This window comes from Paramisgurnus dabryanus, chromosome 4 (genome assembly GCF_030506205.2).
Source record: "Paramisgurnus dabryanus chromosome 4, PD_genome_1.1, whole genome shotgun sequence".
In the NCBI taxonomy this organism is placed as follows: Eukaryota; Metazoa; Chordata; class Actinopteri; order Cypriniformes; family Cobitidae; genus Paramisgurnus; species Paramisgurnus dabryanus.
The window spans coordinates 46233250-46260853 of record NC_133340.1 but is presented as its reverse complement, the minus strand read 5'-3'; the positions used below and the strand labels follow the sequence as shown (position 1 = coordinate 46260853).

Below are 27604 nucleotides of genomic sequence, written 5' to 3'. Positions count from 1 at the left end.
TTAGTGGGAGCTTTTAATACATATTTATTATTGATTACTAAACTCCACAGCAACCTTTGCTCCCTGAATTTAAAGTGGATACTGTAACATGCATAGTTGTTTTGGCAAAGCATCTGTCAAACTCAGAGCCCCGCGCTTCACACACGCAGGCAAACCAGATCCACGCGCGTGCTTGTGTGTTTGTCTTGATGCGCAGCGTATACTGTTGATGACAAAGTTTTGTGAGAGCAAAGTATCCTAATGTTACTCCGTATTCTTTTGAAAGACTCTCGTGGACCATCGTTACAAGGTCCTCACAGCACTAAAAACAAACCTTGTGCCTGCGGATCAAGCCCAGGCGCAGTGCTGGTGGTCTGACTGACTGATTTTAACGCATTGATGATTAAATAAGTAATCGCATGCGTTAACGCTGACAGCCCTAGTTTTAACATTAAGTGAAGTTTTAAACGTAGGTCTGAGCTCCTTTCGAGGACAGCAAACCAAGTTTGTTTACCATTTAATGTTTTTGAACCAATAACTCATGACTTCAAAACCACGACTCAGAACTGGGAGTACATCGATCTAGTACGAGTTCACGGGTGGGAAGTAACGGATTTGACTGCCGTTCCAGTGCATTTCACAGGTAGAAGGTTGGAAAAACAAGGGTTACAGGTTGCCTGGAACGCGGAATTAATAGGCTGGTGAACTCATGTACATTAAATTCACTAATTCCTCCGCGTACCACTAGGTTAGAGCTCCACATTTTGAGAGCTACTGGTCTATAGCATTAGTTGCGTTTTATTGTGTGGTACGATGTGACTCAGTACCACGCTACTTGGCACAGCTCGCTTTACTTTGGCACAGTTTGCTTTTTCATTGGAGTTCAGAGTGGGTGGGATTAAAGACTTATCATTACAGTTGCACTGTCTCTACTGCCGTGACATCATCGTAAACGCGATATAAACAAACACTCAACACGGCAGCAGTAGAGCATATCAATAGAGTGATGTTCTTGATTCTCGGCATATAGACGTTTTTCATTGATAAAGCGGAGTTTGGGAACTTGTACAACAAAACACAGATGACAACATCGGTTAATTTGTTTGACGATGCATGAAGGTAAGCTAATTTTGGATTTAAGAATGACGCTGGTAGGGTCTTTTCTCTCCGACCAATCAGTGATCTGCAGTGTTTACACATCCCATTTAGTATCAGTATGACTAGCTTAGAGAAATGACTAGCTTAGAGAAAAAAATAGTATCTTGTACTACGTACTGTACACAATGGAACCCCCCCAAATATGAGCAGTACCGTTCCGATACTATCCAATAGAAATCCTTTAGGAACTGGTGTGCGACTATCAGCTCAGGTTAAAAATGATCTGTTTTTCACCACATTTTTATGTTTTCTCATCTCGTTTTTGCTTTAATCTCCATGAAATGCAGCACAGATTTCTTAGGAGATGAGTGCCTTATCCTGAAAAGGCCAAGGTTACTGTGTATATCGGTGGAATAGCAAGAAAGAGAAAAAAGACTAAAGGAAAAGGTTTTGATTTCCTCCTTTGAGTCTTTGGTTTTAACCTAAACCCCAAGAAGCAGCAAAATGTCATAACAATTTCCCCAACCCCCTTAACATTTTCCCCTTTCTTTTTCGCAAGCCTTTTAAACGTATCTAATAGAAGTGTATGTTGAGTATCCACAGGGGATGCAAGTGTTGACCTTGTCAGCTTTGCTCTCTTTGGGTTAATTAAAGAAAACAGCAGAGCAATGTGATCCCGTGTGAAAGGAGGGTGAATTTACTCGCCTCTACTGTGTGTGTGTGTGTTGGATTGTAAGAGAAAGACTCTCTGATAATGTACTTGCTCTTAGTTTTGATAAGGGAAAAACAACACTTACTTTGCCAAAGAGTTCTTGTTTTATTAAGCTCTCAAGTCTGTTATTACTGGGACATTTATATTCCTTGCAGAGCTTGATATTTACCCACCCATTGCTAAGGCCAGCTGCCTACTTAGTAACCCAAAACACATCGATAATGATAGGGGATGTCACAACTATTGACTGTTGATGCTGAAATTTTGCCACCTCTCACTCACTGCTTAGACACGGAAGAGAGGTGATCGGTTAAACAAGTTCCTCTGACCTTTCTCACTGATTCCCTGTCATGTATTGCAATGCATCATTATGACAGCCAATCAACACAAAGCCTGCCGGAATAAGAACAATAGCACATTGTGAGCATATCACCATAGACAACAGTTTGTGTCCTCCTGCCGTGTTTATAATATACTTTATATGCCTTTCCTGGAAATAGAGGAAATAGTGTGTGCCAAAAAGTTGGATTAAAAAGTTTGGACTAGCCCACAAAGTAACATACACCAAGAATTTTCAAACTATTCATTCTTCTTAAAAGCCACAGGAAGAGCTGGTAGTGCCGGGCGTTTGCCTTCGTTACGCAATAAATTATGCAAATTAGGCTAATGCTTTGAAAATCAGTTAGGGCCACCAGCTTAAACAGCACCTTCAGGCTGAAGAGCTATTACCGATGGTCCGGCATGTGTCCATCTGAATATATTGGAGCATTTAATATTATTACATATATATTAGCACAAGCGAAAGTATACCCCAGCAGGAGTTTTGGCTTTCTGCTGCAGACTAACATCTCATTAGAATGCCGCAGCCCTGTGCAACTCGACACGTCACTCCTGATTTTCTCTACCACTATTAGGAAAACATAAAAACACACACTCTTTTCTCCAGAAGGAATTTTCATGTTTCTAAATCGGACTGGGAGCGTTGGGATAACTAAATAAAATTAAAACTTATTAAAACATCCGCACACTGATCAAAGTTGCACTCATAAACAGATTTGCCGAATCAAAGCAATTAGCCACTGTCTTTCTGAAAAGTTATTGCAGTTTACTGCTTTGCCGTATAATGAAGCGAGATGTGCAGAGAAGGTGAAGCAGGCTTGAGGGGAATGAGGTTGTCTTTTCTCTGAGCTCTGCTTTGCGATTATGTCCTTCAGGAGACCATTCACAACTTAAACACTAAATTTCACAATGGATTAAGACAGAAGATCTCCGGGCTACTCCTTGTTAAGCTGTTAGGTGAGAAGTGGCTTCTGAGGGTGAATGTTTTCACATGATGCAGGGCTGCTCCCACAGTACCCAAAGGCATGGTGCTATACCATAGGTTCAAGGACGTTGTGAAGGGAAAGCATCTGTGGAGTAGGGTTTAAATAGTATTTGTGTTGTTGAGTTGGGCTTTTTTTAGTGCATTGTGCGTGTACGGTACTGTGTGCCTGTGAACTGAAAGTTCTTTGGTTGATTCTTTTTTTAATGCAATAATTAAAAAAAAAAAACCTTAAAAAAACAAACTACAAAACAGTATTAATGTCACTATCAAGAAGGCACAGCAATAAAACATTTCAAAGATTGCAAAGATTTACACAGATTTATGCATTAGCAAGGGTTTAACATCTACTAAGCATTATTTGGACACCAATGGGTTCTTTATTAACGGCAGTTATATTTATGAATACATTGCCGAATTAAAGCTTAAGACAGATATTCTTTTGATATAATTATATACATTATAGTTTTGATTATCATGCGTTTTAATTTTCTTTAGAAATGCAGGTGCATCATGAAATCTACTTATGCTGTAATAATAATATTTGGAGATACTCACTGGTATTTAATGTATGTAGCATTGTGGGAATATTTGAGGAAGAATGAATGTATGATTAAATGATTGTAAGAAAGGGACAGCTTAAAAATGGATAACTCACTTGAAGTCAACTGACTACTAAAGTAGGGAGCTTATTACGAAACACATTTTAACTGTTGTTTGTATCTTCGCATTGTGCACATTGTGAACACATGCAGGCTGAGAGGAAAAACGCAACTACAACAGACCAGCGATGAATTGTGGGAGAAACTGGAGTTCTATAAGGAAGAAAACAAGAAGCTACTTGCTGACAAGTAAGTGTCTGTCGTTTTGTCAGGCCCAGTTGAGCTGTCAGCCAGTGTATCACAATGTCCTTTTCATCCAAATCTTTTTTTCGCACCCAGCAGGATTCCACACAAGATCATTAGCTTTCCTTCTACTGCAAATTTGCATTTTCCACATTGAGTGCAGAAACACAAAAAGGAAATGTGTATGTAACTAGGGAAAAACAGCTGTTGAAGATTATCATGATGTTTAAAAGCCTCAAAGTTCATGTTGGACATTTGAGTGAGGATGAGGTTTGGTACTTTCCATAATAAAGTAACAACGATTGTCACCATGGGCTGAACTTCTGGCTGACTGTAACTATGTTGTAGTATGTGATCCATTGATATGAGAAGTGTTAGGCCATGTTGGCTTGAAAATTAATTAAAAATAGACTTACTTTTCCCCTGAAAATAACACCCGTATACAGATGCTTGGAACTTCTACAGATATTTATAGCAGCTAAATACACTGACATTCCTGCCTTGAGGTTTGTTCTCTTGAGATTTTTGGGGGTACATTCAATGACAGTCCATGTGCGTGTGTGTGTGTTAATTACTGCTGATCTCGTCTGCTGGAGTTGTCGCGCTTCATTAGGCCACCTTGGCCCTTTCCTTGCCAGGCCTCATTTGGCCCATCCTTTGCCGAGAGGTCTAACCCTGCCAGCCAGTGCGGCCTGGCCCTCCCCTGCTTGATCTCTACCCCCGGCTCGCTCTTACAGGAGGGCTCACTCTTTCCTTGCCCCCACCTAGCCCATTGCCTGTCCTCCTAATCCCAGCTGAGCTCATTATGATCTAGCCTGGCTGCCTTGCTCCCTCTCTTCGAGTCTGAGCTGTCCAAGCTAATTACAGGCTAGCAGCCAACACTCCCTGTTAAGGGCCTTCTGCTGCGGCACTTGCGCTAACGTACTGCTTGGAAGTGACCTGCGAGGAGTACGAGGGAGCTGCTCTCTTTCCAGCCACGCAGCACCTGTCCTTCGGGGTTAGTCATGATCTCTGTCATGCTCATTGCAGCGAGCACTGAGTAAACTTGGGTCGGACCAACTCATGCTTTTAGGAGGGGAAGAAAGAAGGGTTTCTTTGATCTCCACTTGCCCGAGACGAACATTACCGACTGTCTGTGCGATTGCGGAAGCACAGACCCTGTATACGTTCTACTAATTTCTTCTCCTTTCTGACTTCTGTTCGTTTGCACTTAACCTTGCTTTATTTATTGTTCACAGAGAGAGGAATGGGTCAAAACATGCAAGGTGTAATTAGGCCGGGCGTTTTTATCAAGCTGTATGTGGGACGCCAAGCTAAATTACTGTTGATAGCCAACAATTAAAGATGGGCTGTGGCAGCGGGAAGAAAATGGCAAGCTGCCATTTTACTCACCATATTAGAATGATTGTGCTTGTGAAGGTTGCACTCCTAAGTGTTGCAATGCTCTGCTAATGGTTAATTACCTTATTGCGGCCTGTAGTTTAAGGCTATCTTAATTGTCAGAATAGGCTGCTGCTGGATGTTTACAAAGCAGCAGTGGGCCGTACTCTGTTCATTCAAGTGCCTTTCACAGTCAGAAGCTTTCCTTCAATTTCTACCCATTTAAACGGAGTCTTAATAGAGACGGTTGTCTATCCGTCCTAGAATTGTTACATTTCCCCCCAGGTTAGATATACTCTGTTTTGGCAGAAAGTGTTCCAGATATTCTGTAAGCATGATTAAGGCAGGGCTGCCTTTAAAGATTATTCAAATACGCACAACCTGTGATTATCACTAAGTATATCTATACACATTTTGACAGAGATTATTTTTCTTCACCCCAGGGACATATGTGCCGACTGTTATTAGCAAATTTAAAACAGCATGAAAACAGAGGCATCCATGAATGCTTGTGTTTAATAACAGAGAGGAACGTCTGTATAGCCGACACGGACCCGTTGTCAAGAACAGGTTTGAATGGCACTCCAGAGAGAAATTTCAATTTCAATTGAGCAATTCAGTCAATTGCTGGGGCAAATAAAGCTGACTGCTAGATGCATTAAGATTAAAATATCTTGTTTTGTAGTGAGACAAGACTGAATATGCTGTTGTATCATTTGCACTGTGAACACCCACCCCCCTTCCCCATTCGTAATCTCTACCCCTGCCCCCAGCACTTTTTCCATTTGCTCTTACTTCCTCATTATGCATCTGCCTTTGCTCGGGATGTCCACACTTGTTAATTGTTGCTTAGGGTATATGGGTAAAAAGAGCTAGGAATTATTTAGACCTCATAAACAAAATAAACAGCCCTTAGACAGTGATAGCTACACTCAAACGACATCAAAGTATAAATTACCCAGCCATTAAGCTGGAAAAAAGCCTTTGAGATGATTTACTCTGCTCGCCCTCCACTGAGAGTGACCATTACAGGCATGATCCCAGACTTTGACTTTAATGAAGTTTAATAAAGTTTACCCTTCTTGTGCTGCTGTGTTTTTTTTTTTTTTTTTTTGCTTTTCATCTTGATTGCTATAAGGTATTAGGAGTAATGAGTGTTTTTTTGCCCTGGGTCCTAGACAGAGAGACAGATATGGAAGAACGTTTAAAGTCAAAATGCTTGATGTCTGTTTTGAAGACTAGCACAACTTTGGCCCCTCCATTAATTATTTGTTTGATTAATGATGCCCTAAAATATGCAGCTCGCCATTCAAGGCTTGAATGTTTTTGCTGCTTCTTTTAGCTGAGTCTTTTAGAATAGGAAAATGTAATGTCTGCATCTTAGCTAGATTAATCAGATTTTAATTTTGTATATTTAAAAGTTATCTAATTTTAGGAATGCAAATTTAAGATCTCTAGGGCTCAACAGAAATGTTTTCTTCTGCTGCCCTAGTCAGTTCAATAATCTAGATTTGTACATTTGCCCTGGCAATATTTTCACTGGCCCCGCCTATTTTAGTTTTAGTAACAGTTTTGTATGTGCCACTTTATTAGGTAAAACTTGCTAGTACCAGGTGTGACCACCTTTTGTTCTCCCAACTGAATTATTTATTTGCATCATAGATTTAACAGGTACTGGAAACATACATTTTATGCATTCGGCAGATGCTCTTATCCAAAGTGATTTACAGTGTATTTCAAAGTAGCCTATACCTTTTATCAACCTTGATGATGCTCTTCTTCATACTTTGGTTGTAACAGGAAGTTATTCGACTTAATGGTGCTTTCAGCTTAAACCTGTGTGTGTGCGCGCATGCGTGTGTGTGTGTGTGTATGTGTATGAATGAATGTATAGTATAGTAAACTTTTGAACATGGAATGAGACAACTGTAACTATAGGAGCAGTGTTTCCTCTAGGATTTTTTTCAGCTGTGGCGGCAGGGGGCGCCCATGATGATTATAAATGTAAAAAAAAATGTAATGTAGAATATAGGCTACAGTAAACTAACATGTATTTTTTTATAATTTTCACGCTGTCATTTACTTTTCCTTATATTTATAGCATATTGCTTTTCTATGTTTGATCTAAACTGTATTTTCTTAAAAAAAACGTTACACAGCTACGTACGTAGTTTGGATATTTCATTGTAGTTTTAATGTAGTGTGCATTGCAAGTTGGTCCTCGTGTTTAGCGTACAGAGCTGTTACAAAGTCATGCAGTCCTGTTTGATAATCCGCACCGCTGTGATTGACAGAACAACCGACCAGTTATCCGACATCAGCAGCAATTTTATTTCACACCCGTACCATTTGACATAAAGACTGTGACCCCGAGCCGGTCACACCGCAAATCGCGCAGTTAAATATAAACCTTTACCGGTCTTCAGACAGATCTTAAACACAAATAAGCAAGGGACATTTAAAAACGAGTCGAATTTTGGTCTTGGATGTTAGACCCGCATTTTACTCTTGAGTCCACACCTGCATCTACAACACAAATGACACGCAAATAGCCTATTACACCCGTTAGATCAAATATTATGCGGTTCACCAGCGGGTACCCCGACCCTGCTGTTTCGTCTGAAAACAGATAAAACAGTCTCACCGTCTGCCTCAAGTTTCTATTACCAACGTTCTTCTTTTCCACGGGAATAATGTAAGTTTCCTTACAAACAGATTCGACTATTAATGTTTTGCAGTCGCATATAAGTAGTATTCAGTATTTAGCCTTTTGTTTTTGGACAAATATCTTATCATTTAATGTGAAACTTTGTGAGTGTCGATCTAAAGCACAGACGATTGACTGACAGCTGAGCGCTCAGCAGTCTATGCTGAATAACTAATGGCCCGATAAGTTGATAATATGAGTACAGTGATTCCAAATGAATGTCCAAAAAACTCGTAATATGTTAAATCAAAAGTTTAATAATGTCTTTTCTCGCAGCCCTGCGCTGTGTTGGTGTAGATATGCGCCGGTGAACATCATATGCGTGATGACCTTGCAGCTTAAATTACCCTAAATTTATAGTCATAAAGATAAAAGTAAAACAACATTCGAAACTTCAAATGATGTATTTTTATTTGTGTAAACTCACAATAAGGAGAAAACCTTGTGCTAATTTATAATCATTAAAAACATGACGTGCTTTCTGTTGGTTTGGTTTTAGAGCGCGTCACAAAAAAAGAACAGAAACTCAAATACTTTTTTATTTGTTTTGTCAATTTAATAATTATTTAAGTGCAACATATTTCGTATAGGCTTATTTATTTTATTATTATTTCTCAAAACAGAAACGTAGCTTAATAATCCTCTGTTGATTTAAATCTATTTGTGCATGAAGCTAAACCCATGGAGGAAATTATGATATTTTAGGAGATTTATTTATAAATGAGTGAACAACGCAAATCCAGAAAGGAATTTATTTCTAGACAGCCAGTCTCGCAGAGCGGACATTTCGGTAGCTTTTTTGCGAGCTGACGCTGTGGGTTTTGTCTAGAAGGGATACAGCAAATGCCGAAAAGTTAAGGATTAGATTTGGAGGTAGGATTATTAGGATGAAAACAGCGGTTCTGGCTAAATTGGATACAAATACATCCTACAATCGTGTGAAATTTTGTGTTTAGAGTTGGGTTTGGTTAAAGGATTAGGATAAAACAGTGCTCATCCAACGAGATTTCGTTTGCTGTATCCCTTCTATCCACAACCGCAGGCGTGGCGGGGATGTTTTAGGAGTGGCGGGCCGCCGCGGTTGAATGTATATAGCGGAAACACTGAGGAGTTTTGGTGTAATATTTAAATAGACACACTTTGCCCAAAATCTGCAAAATGTGACATTGTATCACTCACACTTTATTGTAAGCAGTATAGAAGTAGTTCATATCTATTTTTTGAACCTTACTGACTGCCTTATCTTTATTATTTAATTCAAGTAATTTATTTCAAAGCCATTCTTTTTATGGAAGAAATATATATTTTTTAAACATTTCTACTAGTTCACAGTTTAGTACATAACCCTTTTTTTAGGTCACTATTTGGTTCAGTTTCGGTACAGTTAGGTGGAAGAAATGCAAAAAATAAAATTACTTGTTGTTTATTAATAACATTTGTAAACATCAACAGTTTACATAAACTTCAACAGTTTACATATTTTAAACCGATTTTTAAATAAAACACCTGCTTGGTTTAAATAAAACAAAATAGAATAAAATTCAATTTTATTTATTTATCGCTTTTTAAAAAATGCTCAATTATCCCAAAGCAACTTTAGATTAATTTAAACCTGAGAAAGCACAGAAATAAGAGAGGACAACAAAAATAGTAAAATACAGCGGCTAAGATTAATCTGTACTAGTGAACAGATTATTAATGTAACATATAGAAGACATTGCTAAGTAAAGCTAAGAAACACTTTTCACCCAATTTACAAACCACCACAAAGACTTACCAGATTCATTGAAAGAAAAAACTACCATACATACTGGGAAAAACCAAGCTCAAACCTGGCTGCTTGGTACGTCATGTCCTGTCATGAGAAAAGGACAACAAGTAAAGCAGAATCACATCCAAAAAATAATCTAAAAACAATGTGGCAATGTAAAGATCCTTTTTACCATGCCAATAAATCTATTTATAATCTTATGTCAAGTGTCTAACAAGGGGTTGACTTCTAGTTGACTCCAGACCTAACCGATCCTATAGAAAATATACTATCTTAAAGGGTCATGTTAAATGGTATGGTTGTGTTGTACATCATACAAGACAATGTTAGCATCTGTTCATTTTAACTGTAGCAGAATAAAATATACATTGTGTCAACGTAACAAGTTGTGATCTGGCGATGTACTGCAATAGGGGAGATTGTGCCACAAACGAATGTTTTTTGGCTTTTTCTCTCTCATTCAAAAAATATTTGTTAGATTCATCTTTTCTTACACAATCAACATACACAACTTAAGTTTGTTCGTGGGACCTACCATTAACGTACAATTATATCAAAAGTGACAGGAGTGCAAACATTACAACTTACCCAAACACAAATAATTGAATAAAAATATGTCTATATACTAAATATTGGATATTGTTTATATATCTGCCTATAATAGATAAGTATCCACGCATTCATCCATCCATGATCCTTCCTCGAACCATCCTTGTATTATGCATCAATGTAACTGTGGACGATGGCACAACAGAACAACCATCTGGACAAGCGGTAATCTGACATATTTTGTTTGCAGATATTCGGTTTAAAGGAACAGTATGTAGGATTGTGGCCAAAACTGGCATTGCAATCACAAAACTTGTGGCTGAAACTGGTACTGCAATTACACAGCTGGTGGCCAATACACAAAATGACAACATTAACATCAGTTGAGGGCTGCAACTCCACTTTTTAAATGACAATATCCTGGCCAGACCACTGTTGTGAGTGATATAAATAGTTGAAATGAAAATTATTTCTTAATGTCTAGTGACATATTAGGCCCATTTTATGATTAATTGATATACATTTCTTACATACTGTTCCTTTAAATTTGAGTATTTGAGTATTTTGTCATTTGGTTTGAATAGTCCCCAAGTCATGTTTTATTTTGTTCTTCATTCAAAGAACATCCGAACGTCTATTCACTATAGTTTCATTTGTTCTTACACTTATTTTCCTTTGTCCATTTTTGATACCCTGGTTTGGTTCTTTATTTATACCAAAATATGTCCAACTAGCATGGATGCTCTAGAGAGGGGCCGTTAATTGTCGTGTATTAAAGTGCCCCCTAACCAAGGTGTTTGCAGCAATATTAAAATGGTCTTTGGTATCCCTAGAATGTGTCTGTAAAGTTTCATCTTAAAATACACCACAGATCTTTCATTATACAATGTTGAACATGGCCATTTCCATTCCATTGGCTGCAATAAAAAAACGCGCTGTCCATTAAATCTCTTCTGTTCCCCTCCCCGTATGCAAAGTAGGGGGTAGAGCGCTTACACATGTGCTTTGTACTACATCAAAACATGTTTTTTCGGCAGAAGATTGAACTACGCGCTCATAAAAAAAGTCTGTGAGCGGTTATGGTTGGGGCGTAATCAATGTGACATCACATTGCTAGGGAATTCCCAACAGCCTGTTTTGTGTGACTATTGCAGTTTAAAGGAGATTACACAAAGAAGAATAGATGGATTTGTATAATAACAGGATGTTTCTGCGCACACATACTGGCGATTCATTTTCTGATAGAATTACATTTAAAAGGCTTTAATAAACATCTGTTATTCAAATAATGTATTCGCACAAACACGCTGGGACTGGAAAGCAGAGGGGATTGATGAAGCAAAGGTTCACACCACCTTAAAAAAAATCTATTCTGTTGACATGAAAGGAGGAGCTGTAGTAACTGTTTTGATAGAGTGGCTGGCAGGGTCATAAGAGACCTACAGCTGATCTCCACAGCTGGAATGCTAATAAACCACCTTGTGTTTTTTTAATGTTCTGCAGTGCAACAAAGTTTATTTAAAAAGTTTTTGTGGAAAGTGATTCGAAAAGTGAGATGATTTTTAATTTGATGTTGTTTATTGAAAAAACGGAAAGAGCTGTAACTTGTTTTACAGTTTGAGTATAACCTAGAGTTCATTGCTAGTACTTATACCGAGGAGCAGTAAGTCTGATGAGCTAAGCCACTTCAATTCAGCCAAGGATTGGAAGTTCTACTGCCGCACTACAACAAATGGGAGGGGAACTAGGTGTGTGTTTCAGGTGCAGATGTCTCAATGGGGCCTACCCCAATCCTCAGCAGGCTTCTTTTGGGTCCTAATAATAACTTGAAAGTGCCTCTTTTTCCACCTTTTAATTAGTCTCTAAAACAAATACAGCTAATTGGTGGTTCTTAATTGGGTTTAGATTCAGTACTTGTCTCTTTAGATCCCCCCACATCCCATCCCAATCCCTTTTCTGTCTAGGTGGAAAGAAATTCTCACACCCCAGCCAGGGGTTTTATGTTGCTTGTCACTTAGCACTTTGATTTCTTGGTGAATTAAGAGCTATTTAATTAGCAAGTTTCTTTTTATATCTCCTTCTCAGTGGGGGAGAGATTTGGATGGTGTCAGAGTTGAGGCAGTTTAATGGTAAAAAGGAAGTTTCAAAGCAGTGGCTTAACACACTTTGACAGAAACTTACAGCATTCAGAGCCTGGAATAGAAATGAATAGAATGACTAAACACATTCACAGAAACAACGTCAAAGTCATAGTCAGCTACGATAACACTGGGTTGCCCCATTATCAGGTTTAATTGCCAGCAAATAAACATGCCCTTCAGTTGTTAATTAATTGAAGTTTTTTAAATTCTGCCACTTGTAGGATATATTTTAGGAGAATTTATTTGGGATTAGAGATATTTCAGTGTGGATAATATTACTTATCCATTTGCTAATATTGTGCCTCTGTATAGTTGGTGGTAGAGCATTGCACAAAAGTTAATGGGTTTGAACCCACACTAATCAAAATGTATACAGTATTTTGTAATGCACTGCAAGTTGCTTTGGATAAAAGCTTCTGAAAAATCCATAATCCATGTAAATGCAATGTAGTTTAAACGACGTGCTTAAACCAGACCAGGTTTTTCAAAATGGCTATTAAAGGTAATGTTTCCAGGTTATCGGTTAATAGACATTTTTTGCACCTAAAATCTATACCTTAAAGTCATTCCTTCATGAAATTCTGAATTTCTAGATGTGCATGCTTACATTTACATTTATGCATTTAGCAGATCCTTCTATCCAAAGCAACTTATAGTGCATTCAAAGTATACATTTTTCATCACGTTCCATGTAGATCAAACCCATAGCTTTTGTATTGCTAATGCAATCCCTACCAATTTAGTTACCTTAGTTACAGCAACAGATTGATTTGATACAACCAAATTAATTTATTAACATGTAAATGGTTGCTTTTCAAGCCTTTGTTTAGGTCTTTCTGATGACTTTCTTTTCAGAGCTAACCTGGAAGAGGAGCTGAACATTCTGTGTGTGCGGGCAGCCCTGAACAGGGTTACAGAGCAGAACCTACAAGAAGATAAACAAGGTATCAAACACGTTGTCCTTCCCTACACATATATTACAGGCATCAATGCAAATACAATAATGCTTTGTGCCTGGAACTGAATAGAATATATACCTGATGTGTGTTTGTGTTGTTTCCATTGAGAATATAGTTGATTTCTTCCAGCCCATGAACATTAATAATTTCTTAGGCCTACATTCTGTAAATTTTCTTTAGCATTTTCTGTTGTGATTTTTGTGAAAGGGCAGATTAAACAATGTGGAATAGATTTAAGTATAGAGAATGTGAAGCGACATGATGCCACGTTGCATGCTGTGGTGGCGAGGCCACACAGTAAAAAATACTTTGCTGCCTTAAAAGATTTTGTTAAATCAACTGAGATTTACAAGTCATGTCAACAGAGATGAGTTGTCAAAACATAAAATACAGTTGAGAAAGTCAACTAAATTTTACAATTTATAACAACTCACCTGTAGTTATAAGAACTCATCTCTAGTCAAGATAAATAATAGTAAGTTGAAATGACTTGTAAATCCGAGTTGATTCAACAAAATAATTTAAGGCAGCAAAGTATTTTTACGGTGCATGAGGATGCGCTCTGCTACTGTTGTTGTTTTGGTAGCCGCCTGTTCAGTGTTTTGTTTGTGGAAAAGGAATTGGTGGAAATGAATTATATGTGGAAGATAAAGAAAAGTAAAAGTGAGCTCTACTGGGACAAACTGTATGCTAAGGCCAAACAATGTTATTTGGACCAATGAAAGACTGTTAGCTACACTGAGTCATGTGAGTTGGCAGCACAAGAGTGGATTACAGACTCTAACATACTGCCTCTACTGGCATACCAAGACAGTGTGAATGATCTCAACTTTGGGCTAGGGGCATACTCTGGATGATGCTGCAAACTATTTTGCATTTACTGGGTGCAAGATAAACTGTAAAAGTTGTGCTTACAAAGGTAACTTTATGCTCTAAATTTAATATCAATTTTGTGTAAAGCAACTTTATGCCGCCTTTTTAAGTCGTGTTTCGGAGTCTGTCATTCATTCTTGTCAGATGCACCGAAGCAGCTGTTAGATGACAGAGATGCAACTGTCAGGTGACACAGAAGCAACTTGTGGATATGTTGCTAATATTCTTTGATTCAACAATATACAGTGGTTTGCAAAAGTTTGGGCACCTCTGACAATTTCCATGTTTCGTCATTTTTAAATATTTGGGTGTTTGGATCAGCAATTCCATTTTGATCTATCAAATAACTGAAGGACACAGTAATATTTCAGTAGTGAAATGAGGTTTATTGGATTAACAGAAAATGTGCAATATGCATCAAAATGATATAATTGCCTCTAGACACTTCGTATAACCTGTAATGAGTGTCTGGATTCTGGATGAATGTATTTTGGACCATTGCTCCTTACAAAACATCTCCAGTTTAGTTAGATTTGATGGTTGTCGAGCATGGACAGCCTGCTTCAAATCACCCCAGAGATGTTTAGGTATAATGTTTAGGTATAATACAAATATATTTAGGTCTGGGGACTGGGATGGCCATTCCTGGAAATATTACAATGTAATTGTTCCTCTGCATAAATGCCAGAGTAGATTTTAAGCAGTGTTTTTGGGTCGTTGTCTTGTTGAAATATCCAGCCCCGGCGTGTGGGTAGCAAGTGTTTTCCTTGAAGCTGTGTTCTTTTGCCAACATGCATAACGCCCTTTTTATGACCAAATAACTTAATCTTTGTTTCATCAGTCCACAGCACCTTATAGCTTGTCCAAATGTGCGTTTGCATACCTCAAGCGACTTCGTTTGTGGTGTTTGTGCAGAAAAGGCTTCTTTTGCATCAAAGTGTGCTGAATTGTTGAACGATGCACAGTGACACCATTTTGTGGTCTCTGGGCTGTTTTTGACCGTTCTTACCATCCTTCAGCTTTGCTTCTCCAATATTTTATGTGGCCTGTCACTTCTGGCCTTAACAAGAACTGTGCCTGTGGTCTTCCATTTCCTCACTATGTTCCTCACAGTGAACACTGACAGCTTATATGTCTGCGATAACTTTTTGTAGCCTTCCCCTAAACCATAATGTTGAACAATCTTTGTTTTCAGGTTATTTTAGAGTTGTTGTGAGGCCTCCATGTTGCCAAACTTCAGAGGAGAGTCACAGAGAACAACAACTTGCAATTGGCCACCTTAACTACCTTTTCTCATGATTGGATGCACCATGTATATAAAGTTCAAGGCTTAGTAAGCTCACCAAACCAATTGTGTGTTCCAATTAATCAGTGCTATAGTTACAGTTATTCAAATCAACAATATGACAAGGGTGGCCAAATGTATGCACCTGTCTAATTTCGTTTTGATGCATATTGCACATTTTCTGTTAATCCAGTAAATGTCATTTCACTACTGAAATATTGCTGTGTCCTTCAGTTATTTGCTAGATCAAAATGAAACTGCTGATCCAAACACCCAAATATTTATAAATGAAAATCATGAAATTTTAAGGGGGTTCCCAAACTTTTGCATACGACTGTACTGTTGTTTGGCACTAGCATTCGGTTTGTCCCAGCAGCGAACTTTATTTTCTTTACCTTAGGCATATAATTAATTAATTATCAAAAAATGAACACTTTACCCAAATAAAAACATAGGACAGGCATCTACAAAATCTAGCGGCTAGTGCAGGCATTTAAACATGGCCACTTCGTCCCAGCATGCAAAGTGCATGACGTCAGCTTCAAAATCTCTTATACTGTATATGGTCAATTGTGTTAAACTCAGCCAAGTCTACTCAACTTTTAGCATAGTGTCCGATTAGCTGAACGTCATAGAACATAGTATATTTCCTCAAACATTTTTCAAAAAAGTATCCTCCTTTAATTTAATGTCCCGTCGTGCTGTTGTTTTGGTACAAAGCAGCTTTACAAAATATAACAAACTTTAGAACAAACAAGAGAGCCAAACGAAAAAGAAACCGGAAAAATAAGGAAACACGAAATAGTTTATAAAACAGAAACAATTTGAGATTTATAGAATACATGGTATTTTAAACACAATTAATTGTGATTGAGCAATCTGTAAGGTTAAGGACAAGTATTGTGTTTTAGTTTGTTAGTAATGTTATGAATGGGTTTTATAAATGAGATGAGATTAATTAAGAAGTATGTGAACTTCAGACCTTCTGATACAGGAGATGAATATCAACCATGTGACCTAATCAAGACAGAACACCATTGATAAAATGTCGAGACATACAGATCTGGAACATTGGGCCATTTTTGAAGCGTTTTTCTTTTATATACACATATAAAATCATAACTTAAGTGCTTCTTGACTGGCAGTAAAGCTACAGTAATGCAGAATGCTCTGACTTTCACGTATAGGCCACATTTACATGTACGTTTTAAAACGCATTACTTTTGCTACGTTTACGCCTTCCATCCAGACGTTTTCAACCCTCATAAATGGAGTCGTTCATAAACGCTGCAGACCATGTTTTAGTTTGAGAACTCCGGGATGGCGCTGCAGTGTAGACAAACGAATCTTATGTAAAGAAACAGCTGGCTTTAACACGCATCATTTTCAAGTTAAATTTAAGTTATTCAGTTAAATGGAGGTTTGCAACTGATGTTTTGCCCAAAATAGTAAACATAGAACAATCACTATAAACGCTATATCAGTTTTTATTCACGTAGAAATGGAGTGGGTGAGACATAGTTTTTGACCATTTATTAAGTTTTGTTCGCTGCTTTAAAATGATGTTTTGTTAATTTGTTTCTTAATCGATGTTTTGTTGTTAAGTTTTGTAAATATAAATAAATAAGAACATTGAAAGGACACCGTGCAAACATTGTGCATCTCTTTCGCAGCCTTGAGAAATGCCAAAACATGCAGTATTATCGTTTACGATAAAATCGTTGTTGTCGTTTTAACGGCCCTGCCTACACACTTTTATTATAGCTGGCCACACTTTTTGTCATGTCTGTTTCACCAGCGGAGAACGCATGTGAGGGAACACACGCACATAAAACAGAGATATGTAAAGGGAAGTTACTTGATGTTTTTTGAATGAATACAGTCAGTTTGTAAGAATATTTTCAAATGAACTATAAGATCACAAGTATGAACAATGAACTATTATAAACATAACAGCGTGAAATGACTAAAGAGGAACTTTTTACATTAAAGCAATAAGCCATTTTGTATGTTTGATGGAATTTTGCCTTTCCCTTAATATGTTGTAGGAGAGATCTAGAACAAAATAAGACTTTCACAAACACATTTTTGAAGGATCCAAAATATTATCTGTTATTGTTATCTGCAAAAGGTATGATCCATATTAGAATTTTTGCTAATATAGCACACCCCTAGGTGCATACATGCACAAAAGTTGAGCTATTATTAGAGTTATACGTTCTTTTTCACTTTATGCGTATGCCCAGTGTGCATGAATGGTCATGTTTCATATGCTTATGCTCATGTAATAGTGTGGACAAAGATCGTTTCTGAAATCCCATAGACGAGGATCGTTCTCATATTAAAATGCCATTTTAAATTTTAAAAACATTTTAAAACGCAAATGCTCTAATGTAAACACCACCTTAGTAAGTCAAGTGACCCAGTGAGAGAAGGCCAGAAAGTATCAGATTTTAAGCTGACAAAAGAAATGTTTAAGAAAAAAAATTCTCAGCTGTGATGGAGAAAGCATGTTTTATTTGTGTATATGTGCATTCACCTATAAGATTTGGGACTGAGGGTAGATTGTTAAGGGTTTGAGTGAGACAGGTGTGTGGTCTGGCAGATAAAGTAGGTGAGCACACATATGTTGTTTTTATTTGTGTGTGCATGAGACTGCCTAGAAAGACAGTTCAGTTAGAATTTCGGCACTGCTTGTCTGTCCAAAGGTCATCGCAGAAAAAAATACAGATTCTAAATATTTCACAACATTTTCATTCGACAAATGAGCATCCGCATTCACCATAAAACTTTTATCAACCTGTGGCTACAGGAAGTTCTGACCTCCAAATGTGTTTATTTTCCCTTCTTTAAACAAGCAAAGCAACAAAGTTCCTGTCATGAAATTAAAACACAAACCATCATACTTCAAAAATGTACCTCAAATTAATTTCTATTACTCTTGAAAACCTGAAAGACTGCTTTAGAGCAAAGGGCTTTGTAAGTCCCTTTTTTAATTCTATCCATTACAGGCCACTTTGAGGAGCTCAAGCAGATGAATTGTTCTCTGGAAAGAAATTATGTTTCATTAATGGTAATTGATTTGAGTAGGGAAAGCTGTCAGGTGACCGTATTAGCTTTTGTTTCTTTTTCAGATCTCCTGTTTGAGGATGTGCAGGAGGAGGAGGAGGAGGTCAGAAGAAGCAGCACCCCCATTAAGGCTGCCCAAAGAGTGGAACAGACTTTTAAAAAGGTAGCAACTATTGACTACACGTTATGTACTGTGTAGCCTACATGTTTAGGAAATGTTAATCCTTTTATAAACCTTATAAAAAGCTAATACCATATGTAGAGCCATATTTTTTATTATTATCACTAAAACTACCTCATTTACAAAATATTCTAATGGAAATTAAAATTATGGCTATTTGATTTTTCCAAACCTTGTATATAACCTTCAATAACATATTTTATAGGGCAAGAATCACTGGTTCTGCTTTAGTGTGAGCTGCTAGTTTAAACCTTTTACCACCAGGACTATAAACAGCTTAGGACTCTTAAAGTGTCATGAAACCCCTGTTTCAGCAGTGTCTTTTCACATCTCCGATTTGAAAAACTTTTCTTAAAGGGGGGTTATTAACTGGGGTAACTTGTGGAGAAAAGATAGAGATTGCAGGGGAGTTCCATTAAGTGAATAAATACTGCTAATTTGCACATTGACAGTGAAAACACACACACACACACACACACACACACACACACACACACATAGGTGAGAAGGACAGCGAATCCAAGAGTGGTCGAATGTGTTTCAACACCCACAAAAGAACGCCTACTCTCTGCCTATTGATCTAATATGATGTACCAGGCACAATGATTTACCTCGGACCTAAAATCAAACCCAGAGTGTTCAATCTTTATTTGCTGAAATATCAGAGAAAGCCCAGACATATACATGTACATAACATTGTAAAGCATGTTTACTTACAACACAAGCAGTGGACTAAGACCTAATATTAGTGCGCGTCATTTAAATTGGTAATTTCTCCGGCTCATGTTTAAATGAAAGCAGAGGGACTCCTTCATAGACCATCCCCTCAAAGTAATCGTGACGGAACTGATTGTACTCGTCGCTATTTCACAAAATTGCCCTGTTAAAAATGCTCCTTACACGCATATTTTCCGCGTGTGCTTGACCAGACCCAAACTTCAGCTCTGGTCGCGTTGTTGGGAAAATAAAAAAAAGTTGTTGCCCCAAACAAATGCACAAGTCATGACTTAACAACGAGTAATGACGCAAATGATACTTTGCATGCATACAGTAAATGCTGTAATTTCTTGTGCAAATCACAGCGCAATGATTGGATTAGACAAGTCTTTTCTTATGAATAATCTTACAATGCTCACAAATACTCCTCGATATACAATAACTTAAAAAGCTTTCAGCAGCCATTGAAAAAAATGAGCAAAAATAACTTTCAACTTTGTAATATAATTTGTGACAGCTATTCCTGTTTTGTGATGTGCAACACATTAGTGTTGTAGTTTTCGAGACCGGTCTCAAGACCACTTTTTAAAGGTCTTGGTCTCGTCTTGGAATTGTCTCAGACAAAGAGGACTCGGAATTTTATTTCAAGACAGGTCAAGACAACAACTGATGGCACACTGCAAAAAAATGATTTTCAAGAAAAAAAATCTTAGTATTTTTGACTTGTTTTCAGTAAAAATATCTAAAAATTCTTAAATTAAGATGCTTTTTCTTGATGAACAAAACGACCCAAAGAAAATAAGTCTAGTTTTTAGAGCAAAAATATCAAATTGTGCATAAAACAAGCAAAAAAATCTGCCAATGGGGTAAGCAAATTTAATTTTTCTTGAATTTAGTGTTTAAGAAATAGGTTCAACATTTTTTTTCTTACCCCATTGGCAGATTTTTTTTGCTTGTTTTATTCACAAAATCACTTGATATTTTTGGTCTAAAAACTAGACTTATCTTCTTGGGTAGTTTTGCTCATCAAGAGAAAGCATCTTAATTTAAGAATTTTTAGATATTTTAAAATTTTGTCTTGAAAATCATTTTTTGCACAAATTTATTTTTTTATTAATTTTATGCGGGTTATTCAGGTTTGGCATATGATGTTGGCATTGTTTAAGCATTGTTTAAGTTTCTCCCAATGACTTATTTATTACTAAAAACACCTGCATTGTGTTAAGTGGATGGCAAGCCATGGCAAGACAGTTCAGATTAAATGGTTAAGTTGATTCAAGCTCTTTAGTGTTTGTTCACATTTATTTGCTTATAGACAAAGATAAATTCCCACATATCTGCCATGTCTTTGTTTATTTTATTAACTTCTCTGATGGCACACACACACACACACATACACACACGCACGCACACACACAGACAAGAAGTGCCTAATCATATGCATATTCCACATTTTATCGTAAGTGTTTTAATGCAGTGATTTGCAATGGTCTTGGTCTTGACTTGGTCTCTGGCTTTCTTGGTCTTGTTCTTGACTCGGTCTCGACCCTTTAAAGTCTTGGTCTTGTCTCGGTCTCGGCCTGTCTTGGTCTTGGTCATGACTTGGTCTCGGTTTAGGGGGTCTTGACTACAACACTACAACACATATTTCCCATCTCCAAAAATGTGTTGTGGTGCTTTATGACCCTTTACGACACTGTATGCCTCGTTTACACTTAGCTGGTATGTTACAGTACAGTACGCAATTTTGTTTGTCTCCATTGTTTATGGTACCAAAATAGCAAATCATTCCAAAACACTTTTTCAGGATCCTTTTGTAAGTGTATAAGCACAATAGAGTGCCGCAGGGATGCGTTTACTAGAAAAAGATTTAGACTTCAAAATTCATAAAAGTTGTGTTCATCTGTGTACAATATCTTGTCGGATTTCTTCCAGTCGATCTGCTTACACCCTAAGAAAGGATTTGTTAATTTTAACACATTGTTTTGTGTTATCCTATTGAACACATTATATGTGTTATTTTAACACATTATGTGTTATTTTGTGTTGATTTTGAGTTCAAATAAATAAATGCATTATGAACTACTAATATAAAGTGCATTAATACTTTTATTTACCATCATGTTTCCACAACACAAATAAAAGGTAAGGACCTTATCTCTTTGTCGTATTGCATTATTACTATTTCTTTAGAATTAAAATATAATCACAAGTTTATCTTGGTTGTACAATGCTTATCCAAAAACGAATCTGTAGCTTTTTATCACATGCAGCAGGAACGAGATCTGCAATATGTCATTGTTTAATGTGTTGCTATTTCCTTCATGAGAGAATGACGTTGATTGCTACTTTCCGGCTGGCATACACCACACCTGTCAAGTAAGGGTTAACCGTCCCGAACTGTACTGTACTATACTGTCCCGTTGGTGGAAACAAGGCATTGAAAACAACTAAATTGCTCTGTTTGCCTTTGCTGACACTGGCAGTATTTGACACATACTAAATAGCTCAACCCTTCACTCATTTAACACCAGTAAATCATTTGTCATTAGTATTTAGCCTGAGCAGATCAGGCCTACCATCTCTTCAGAAGCATTTCACTTTCCCTGAAGCAACATTTATGTTGCTGTTTGCTAGCGAGAACTGAGGGAACATTCTGAGCAGAGGAATGAAATGGTTTGTAGAATAATTCGGAGCAGATGATGGCATTGTAAGCTCTGCCAGCAGCTGCCATATGGTCATGTAATGGGGGCTGTCATCGCCTTTATTACTGAATGACAAGCACCATGTTAAACTTAATAACCCACAGGGGCAGACCGCTGTTTATGTGCTCTTGCAAATGCATTATAAATGAAATTATTTTTGATGGAGTGGCCGGAGGGGGGGTTGAGTCGTTGTCAGCCACCCATAAAGGGGCCTAATGTTGTTTGAAAGGTGGTGTGCCATGGCAGTAAGGCTGAAAGAGTGCTAAATAAAAGGCAGTGATTTGCCTGGGGGTATATGGGGGCATCCCCTCCTCTGTTTCACACCCTCCACCAGGATTTGACAAGCTGCCTAAATGGCCCTCTTTTATGTTTAGCCATGAGTAACAAATTTGGGGGGAATCATAGACTGCTTGCTTGCCTGCCTTAACACAAACCCTCTCCATAGAGGCTAAAGAGGGTTTAAGCCTAAAAATAAAAGATAATGTGATCGTTTGATGCATAAGTGTGTCCGCTTACTTCAACAGATAAAGCGGTTACAGAGTCAGATGGTTTCTTTGGAGAGTGAGATCGTGCAGTTGCGAGAAGACAACAAAGCGCTACAGGAAATGAACAGAGGCCTGGCTGGAGAGAGGGATGATCTGCACGCCAAAGTTCAGCTTCTCCAACAACATGTGGTTGCCCAAAAGGAGGCAGGCGACTTACAAGCTAGAGCTGAGCGGGACAGGCTCGTGCAGCTTCAGAGCTTCAAGAGAGAGGCAGAAAATGCTGTCAAAGCTGCAAACCAGGCCAAAAGCAGGCTCCTGAAACTTCGACAGGAACTGGGAGTCCTTCGAGCAGAGAGAGATTTCCATCGGTCGTCAGCTCTACAAAAGGCTAAGGCCTTCACTCTCACTAACAACAGGTTCCGATCTAGAACAGCCTGGCTTAATGCCTCCAGCAGAACACACACACAATTCAAACATAACAGGATGGACAGTCCCGCCAAGGACGATTGGGAGGACATGAGTGCAGACAGGTACTTCCCCCACCTTTCACCATCCTTGTCTCTTTTTTGCTCTCCATCTCTCACACGCTCATTATCTTTCTGACGGTAGGGACAGCACGCATATGCAAAAACACAAGCAATCGGGTGATTGAATTTCAGCTCCTGTCTAGTTGGTATTCAGAAGAGAAAAAGGCGGAAGGGGGGCAGAAAAGAGAAAAAAAATGTCAGATCTTTGAATTACCCTGGGATGTCTTGCTAGGAGCTTATTGACTGAAATTTGCATGTAGAATTAGCTCCCTTTGAGCAGCAGAGTTGGACCAACGCCAGGATGCACCTGAACCCACCCACAGCCCCTCACTTTCTGCCCAGTGCCATTTTCCCACTGTCATGAGCCCTGAAATTGACAGTTTGGCAGGTTAATTTAATTTGTGCTTTCTCTGCATATTCATCCCTGGCAGAGAAGTCGTCCCAGGCAAACCTTGGCCAATCAATTCAGTTTTCCTGTGACACTCCTATTTCACTACGATCCCATCGTCTCTTTTCTCTACCCCTCTTCCTGTACTCGCTGTAATTTAACAGGATAAATTTTGAATGACTCTGTCCTGCTCACTACCAGATGTCTACAAGCTGTTAAACATCCCCCAAATCAAGCAACATCTTTAGTAATTATTTCATGAAAGTTTTATGCTGGCTTCTGCATCAGGGTTAGTGGCATGATGGATGGTTTGATGATTTTCAATGATACCGTTCACAGATTTATTTCACCCAGATGCACCACTGCTTCAACAGAACAGCATGATGGAACATTTCCAAATCTGTCTCTTAGAGGCTATTCAGTGACACGGTGCGGCGTTTAGAATTGCAGGAATACTGTATGTCTTGGCAGTTTGGCAGTTCGCAGTCTGAGAAACATACCACAAATGTGGGGCATTCTGATTGCAACTGATAATGTAATATAAAGGTTTGCATGATGTTGTACACTTTTTCCAGGTTGTTTTGTTTTCTGCTAATCACCTGTTTTTCATATTGAAGCTATGGCATGTCACACAGTAGGTGCTTTTTTATGTCCACAGTGAATATGAAGAGTTCTCTGACAGCTTGGAGAGTCGATACACTGCACGGACCAGTCAGGTACCCCGGAAAACTAAGGTTTGTTCCACAAAAATTTTATTATGGAAGTCCTAACATTTATTTGTTTCCTGTACATATAATTCAAGTGCAGTTCGATTTTTGCAGAACAGAAAAAAATCTGCAGTTATTCACACTCTTTTACAATGGTAATTTCTGAGAGCAGACAGTGAATAAGTTTTTATATTTTGTCTGAACACATTTTAAAAGTTTAATTTCTGCACCATTGGCTCCATCAAACAGAATTGCGAAAACTTTCCCAAACTCCCCACCCATCTTCTATTAATCGAATGAACAGATCATCCCGCCTCCAAATGTATGCTATTGGTTAAGCCATTGTTGCTATCTCAGGCTGGCCAGGACCCTGAAACAAACAAAGCAATGTTTTGATAAAGCCTCAGTGTTTACACGTTTCCAGGGAATGAACCTATGCATTAATTACTTATATTTGTCTCTGCAATTACAGCAAGCTGAAATAGAAGAGCTTTTGAATGTTGAAAAAAATAAACATTTTACCTTGAAATTGCCTCTTTCCATTTGCAAAGAAAAAATATTTTTCTCCTGACTGTAAACAGTTGCGATGATTACGAGATGTGTATCACTGGTGTCTGTTCCCATGAAGTGTGATCTCTTCTCGACAGTCTCTCAGGGATCTGTTGGCTTTCCACATTCCCTCAGAGAAGAGGGAAGCTTTATATGTTCTCCTCTTTTCTCTTCCTCTCAGCTCCACAGCTGTCAGCCCTCTCTCAGATCCTGCCTGAATGCCTCTGTGTACTCGTCATCTATGCCGGTTCACATCGGCATGACAGTGGAGCAGAGTGCTGCGCCGCCCGTGTCACACTAAAGAGCTTCTAGATAAATCCATGATCAAACCCATGACGAGAGAGACTGATCAAAACCTTTTTAAATAGCGTTCGATACAAACCAGGGGAAAAGCCGAAGCCTCTTTGATGTGACTACAAACGCTTCCTCTGTCACTTTACCGCCAGCCGCCACGTTATGTTATGTTAAACTATTACCTCAACTTATTGTGTCATGTGTTGTGTTTCCACATCTCTCCCCAGGTCAGTAGGTACGTATTGATGCACCCCACAGACAGGCCTGTAAAGGATTTAAGTTCGGCCCAGTCTCAAACCAGAAAATTTAAATTCCAAGGTAACCTACCACTGACCAGTTAGTTCTTTAAGCAGAGGTGGACAGTTGTCTTTTTAGTCTACATGACTACATTTTCATAAATACATAAAACAATATTTGTTCATTTAAAACTCAATTACAATAAAAGTACGATATGCTTTGGAAAGTTTGCCAAAGAAAAACACAACGGTGCAGATCATACTTGAATTAAAAATCTGTTCACCTTTGACTTTGAGTGATTGTTTGCTCTTGCTCAGAGGTCATGTTAAGAATGACCTTGAATTCACCAAACCTGTATAGGGAAAATGCTTTAAAATCAAAACAACTTGAAGCCTGCACTCAGGCATTTGGTGCATGGATTTTTGGTTGTATTTATTTTTTGTAAATTAGTTTAAAACTTGCAGTCCAAAAAACTCAGTAAAATAAAGTAATAGCTTTTCAATGTTTCCACCAACATCTAGAAAAGACTGACTGTAGTATTAAGCATGTACTCTCCTTCACATTCAGGTGTCTCCCGGCAAATTGCGAGGAATAGTAGAAAACAGCCCTCTGCTGTTTGGCGACAACGACTTCTGTCTCTCCAGCAGCAAGTTGTAGCGCTACAGGCCGATAAAAGAGCAGCGCAGCAGCTCACAACAGAGCAGAACCGCAGACAAGCACAAATGCAACTAGACTCACTTCTCCAGCAACTCAACGCAAGCAAGCAGCTTTCAAAGGTACTGCACACAAACCAGCGCACAACTTTGCTTACACCTTATTCAGCTCTGAAATTCGATAAATAACCTGTCACCACTTGTCATACATGTGTAGACTCATGAGACCAATACATGTCATTTTATTTCCACATGCACACACACCGTGCTATATATTAGCCCCTGCAGACTGTGCTGTTGCATGGTTGGAAATACCAAGCCCGTCTGAGACTTGATTAAGAGTCAAAATGAACGCCCTAGTGACCAGATCACCCTATCTCTCTCTCTCTTTCTGTCCATCTCCAAAATGCTGCTGCTGTGTGTGGGGGGGTGTTTGCACATTCGCATACATGTTTGTTTGACTCAGGATCTTGCAGTATTGATAGAGTGGTGAAAGGGCAGCATGTCTAGTGCCCTGCACACTGCCCCCTACTGCCCTGTGGTGTGATCACTCTCTTTAATTGGCTAGTGCTGGTGTGTCTAAATTTGATCCTCTCAACTGATTAGGTGATGACAGTCAGACCAGTGTGTGTGTGTGTGTGTGTGCGTGCGTGCGTGCGTGCATGCGCGGGCATGTGTGTACACACTGCATGTTAATTTGGGAGTTCAGTGCCTTTTCTCCCCTTGACGCTAATATAGAAAAGATTGCATCTATGAACGTATATTGCTTCTGTGAACGTATTGCTTCTATGATATCTTTACATTAACTCAGGTAAAATCGCCAGACAGACTTTATATATTAAAGTGAGAGTCTAACGGCATTTCATGAATTCTGACTTATTAACAGAGTTAAGGAGTTGGATTCTTTATGCTAAACATTGACAAAGGTTCAAAAAAGCAGTTGGAAGTGTGACAGAGTATTTCTAAGCCAAACACACTCCTCCCTAATGGAGCTCCCCAATACAGTGGAAGTCCTTATATGGGGACTTTACCCGGAATAGCGCACACAGACCAACTAAGAGCTGAAACGTTATCAGCGTCACTGAAGTAGTGTTGTTGTTGTTTGTGAGGGAAATATATGCTTGTTCAGCTTCCCAATGAACACGGCATTTTAGAAACAATTGATATGGTTTGTTTATTCAGGGTAGCAGCAGAGTTATGTGTGTGTGTTTGTTTAATGCTTGATTTCGTTGAAATTGGGCAGTCCCAATCGGGTCATGACTCGCATGCAGTAAGTAAAACTGCATCAAATGTCAGTGTATTTTTGTATATAGGCGCATAAGTGCGTTTTCTCAATGAATGAATTTTAATGAATTACTGTGAAATGCCACCACATCCAAAAGCCAGAGGGCGCTTTCATGCAGAAATGCCATTTGTGCCACAGAAGAAGAACCATTACAAACGCTATTCCAGGAAATGTCCAGAGGCATATT

The 27604-nt window shown here is 38.4% G+C and overlaps 1 protein-coding gene across 2 annotated transcripts in view; it reads left to right on the top strand.

Annotated features, from left to right (window-relative positions):
* cntln (centlein, centrosomal protein) overlaps positions 1-27604 on the top strand; it is a 164139-nt gene that overhangs the window by 104489 nt on the left and 32046 nt on the right. Inside the window, exons 13-19 of one of the 2 annotated variants that reach the window (XM_065254833.2) lie at positions 3866-3961; positions 13359-13447; positions 18755-18852; positions 22817-23307; positions 24351-24426; positions 25470-25560; positions 26047-26255. In XM_065254833.2, coding sequence (XP_065110905.2) covers positions 3866-3961; positions 13359-13447; positions 18755-18852; positions 22817-23307; positions 24351-24426; positions 25470-25560; positions 26047-26255 — 1150 coding nt within the window. The remainder of the gene's footprint in view (positions 1-3865; positions 3962-13358; positions 13448-18754; positions 18853-22816; positions 23308-24350; positions 24427-25469; positions 25561-26046; positions 26256-27604) is intronic. The other variant, XM_065254834.2, reaches the window with a different exon arrangement.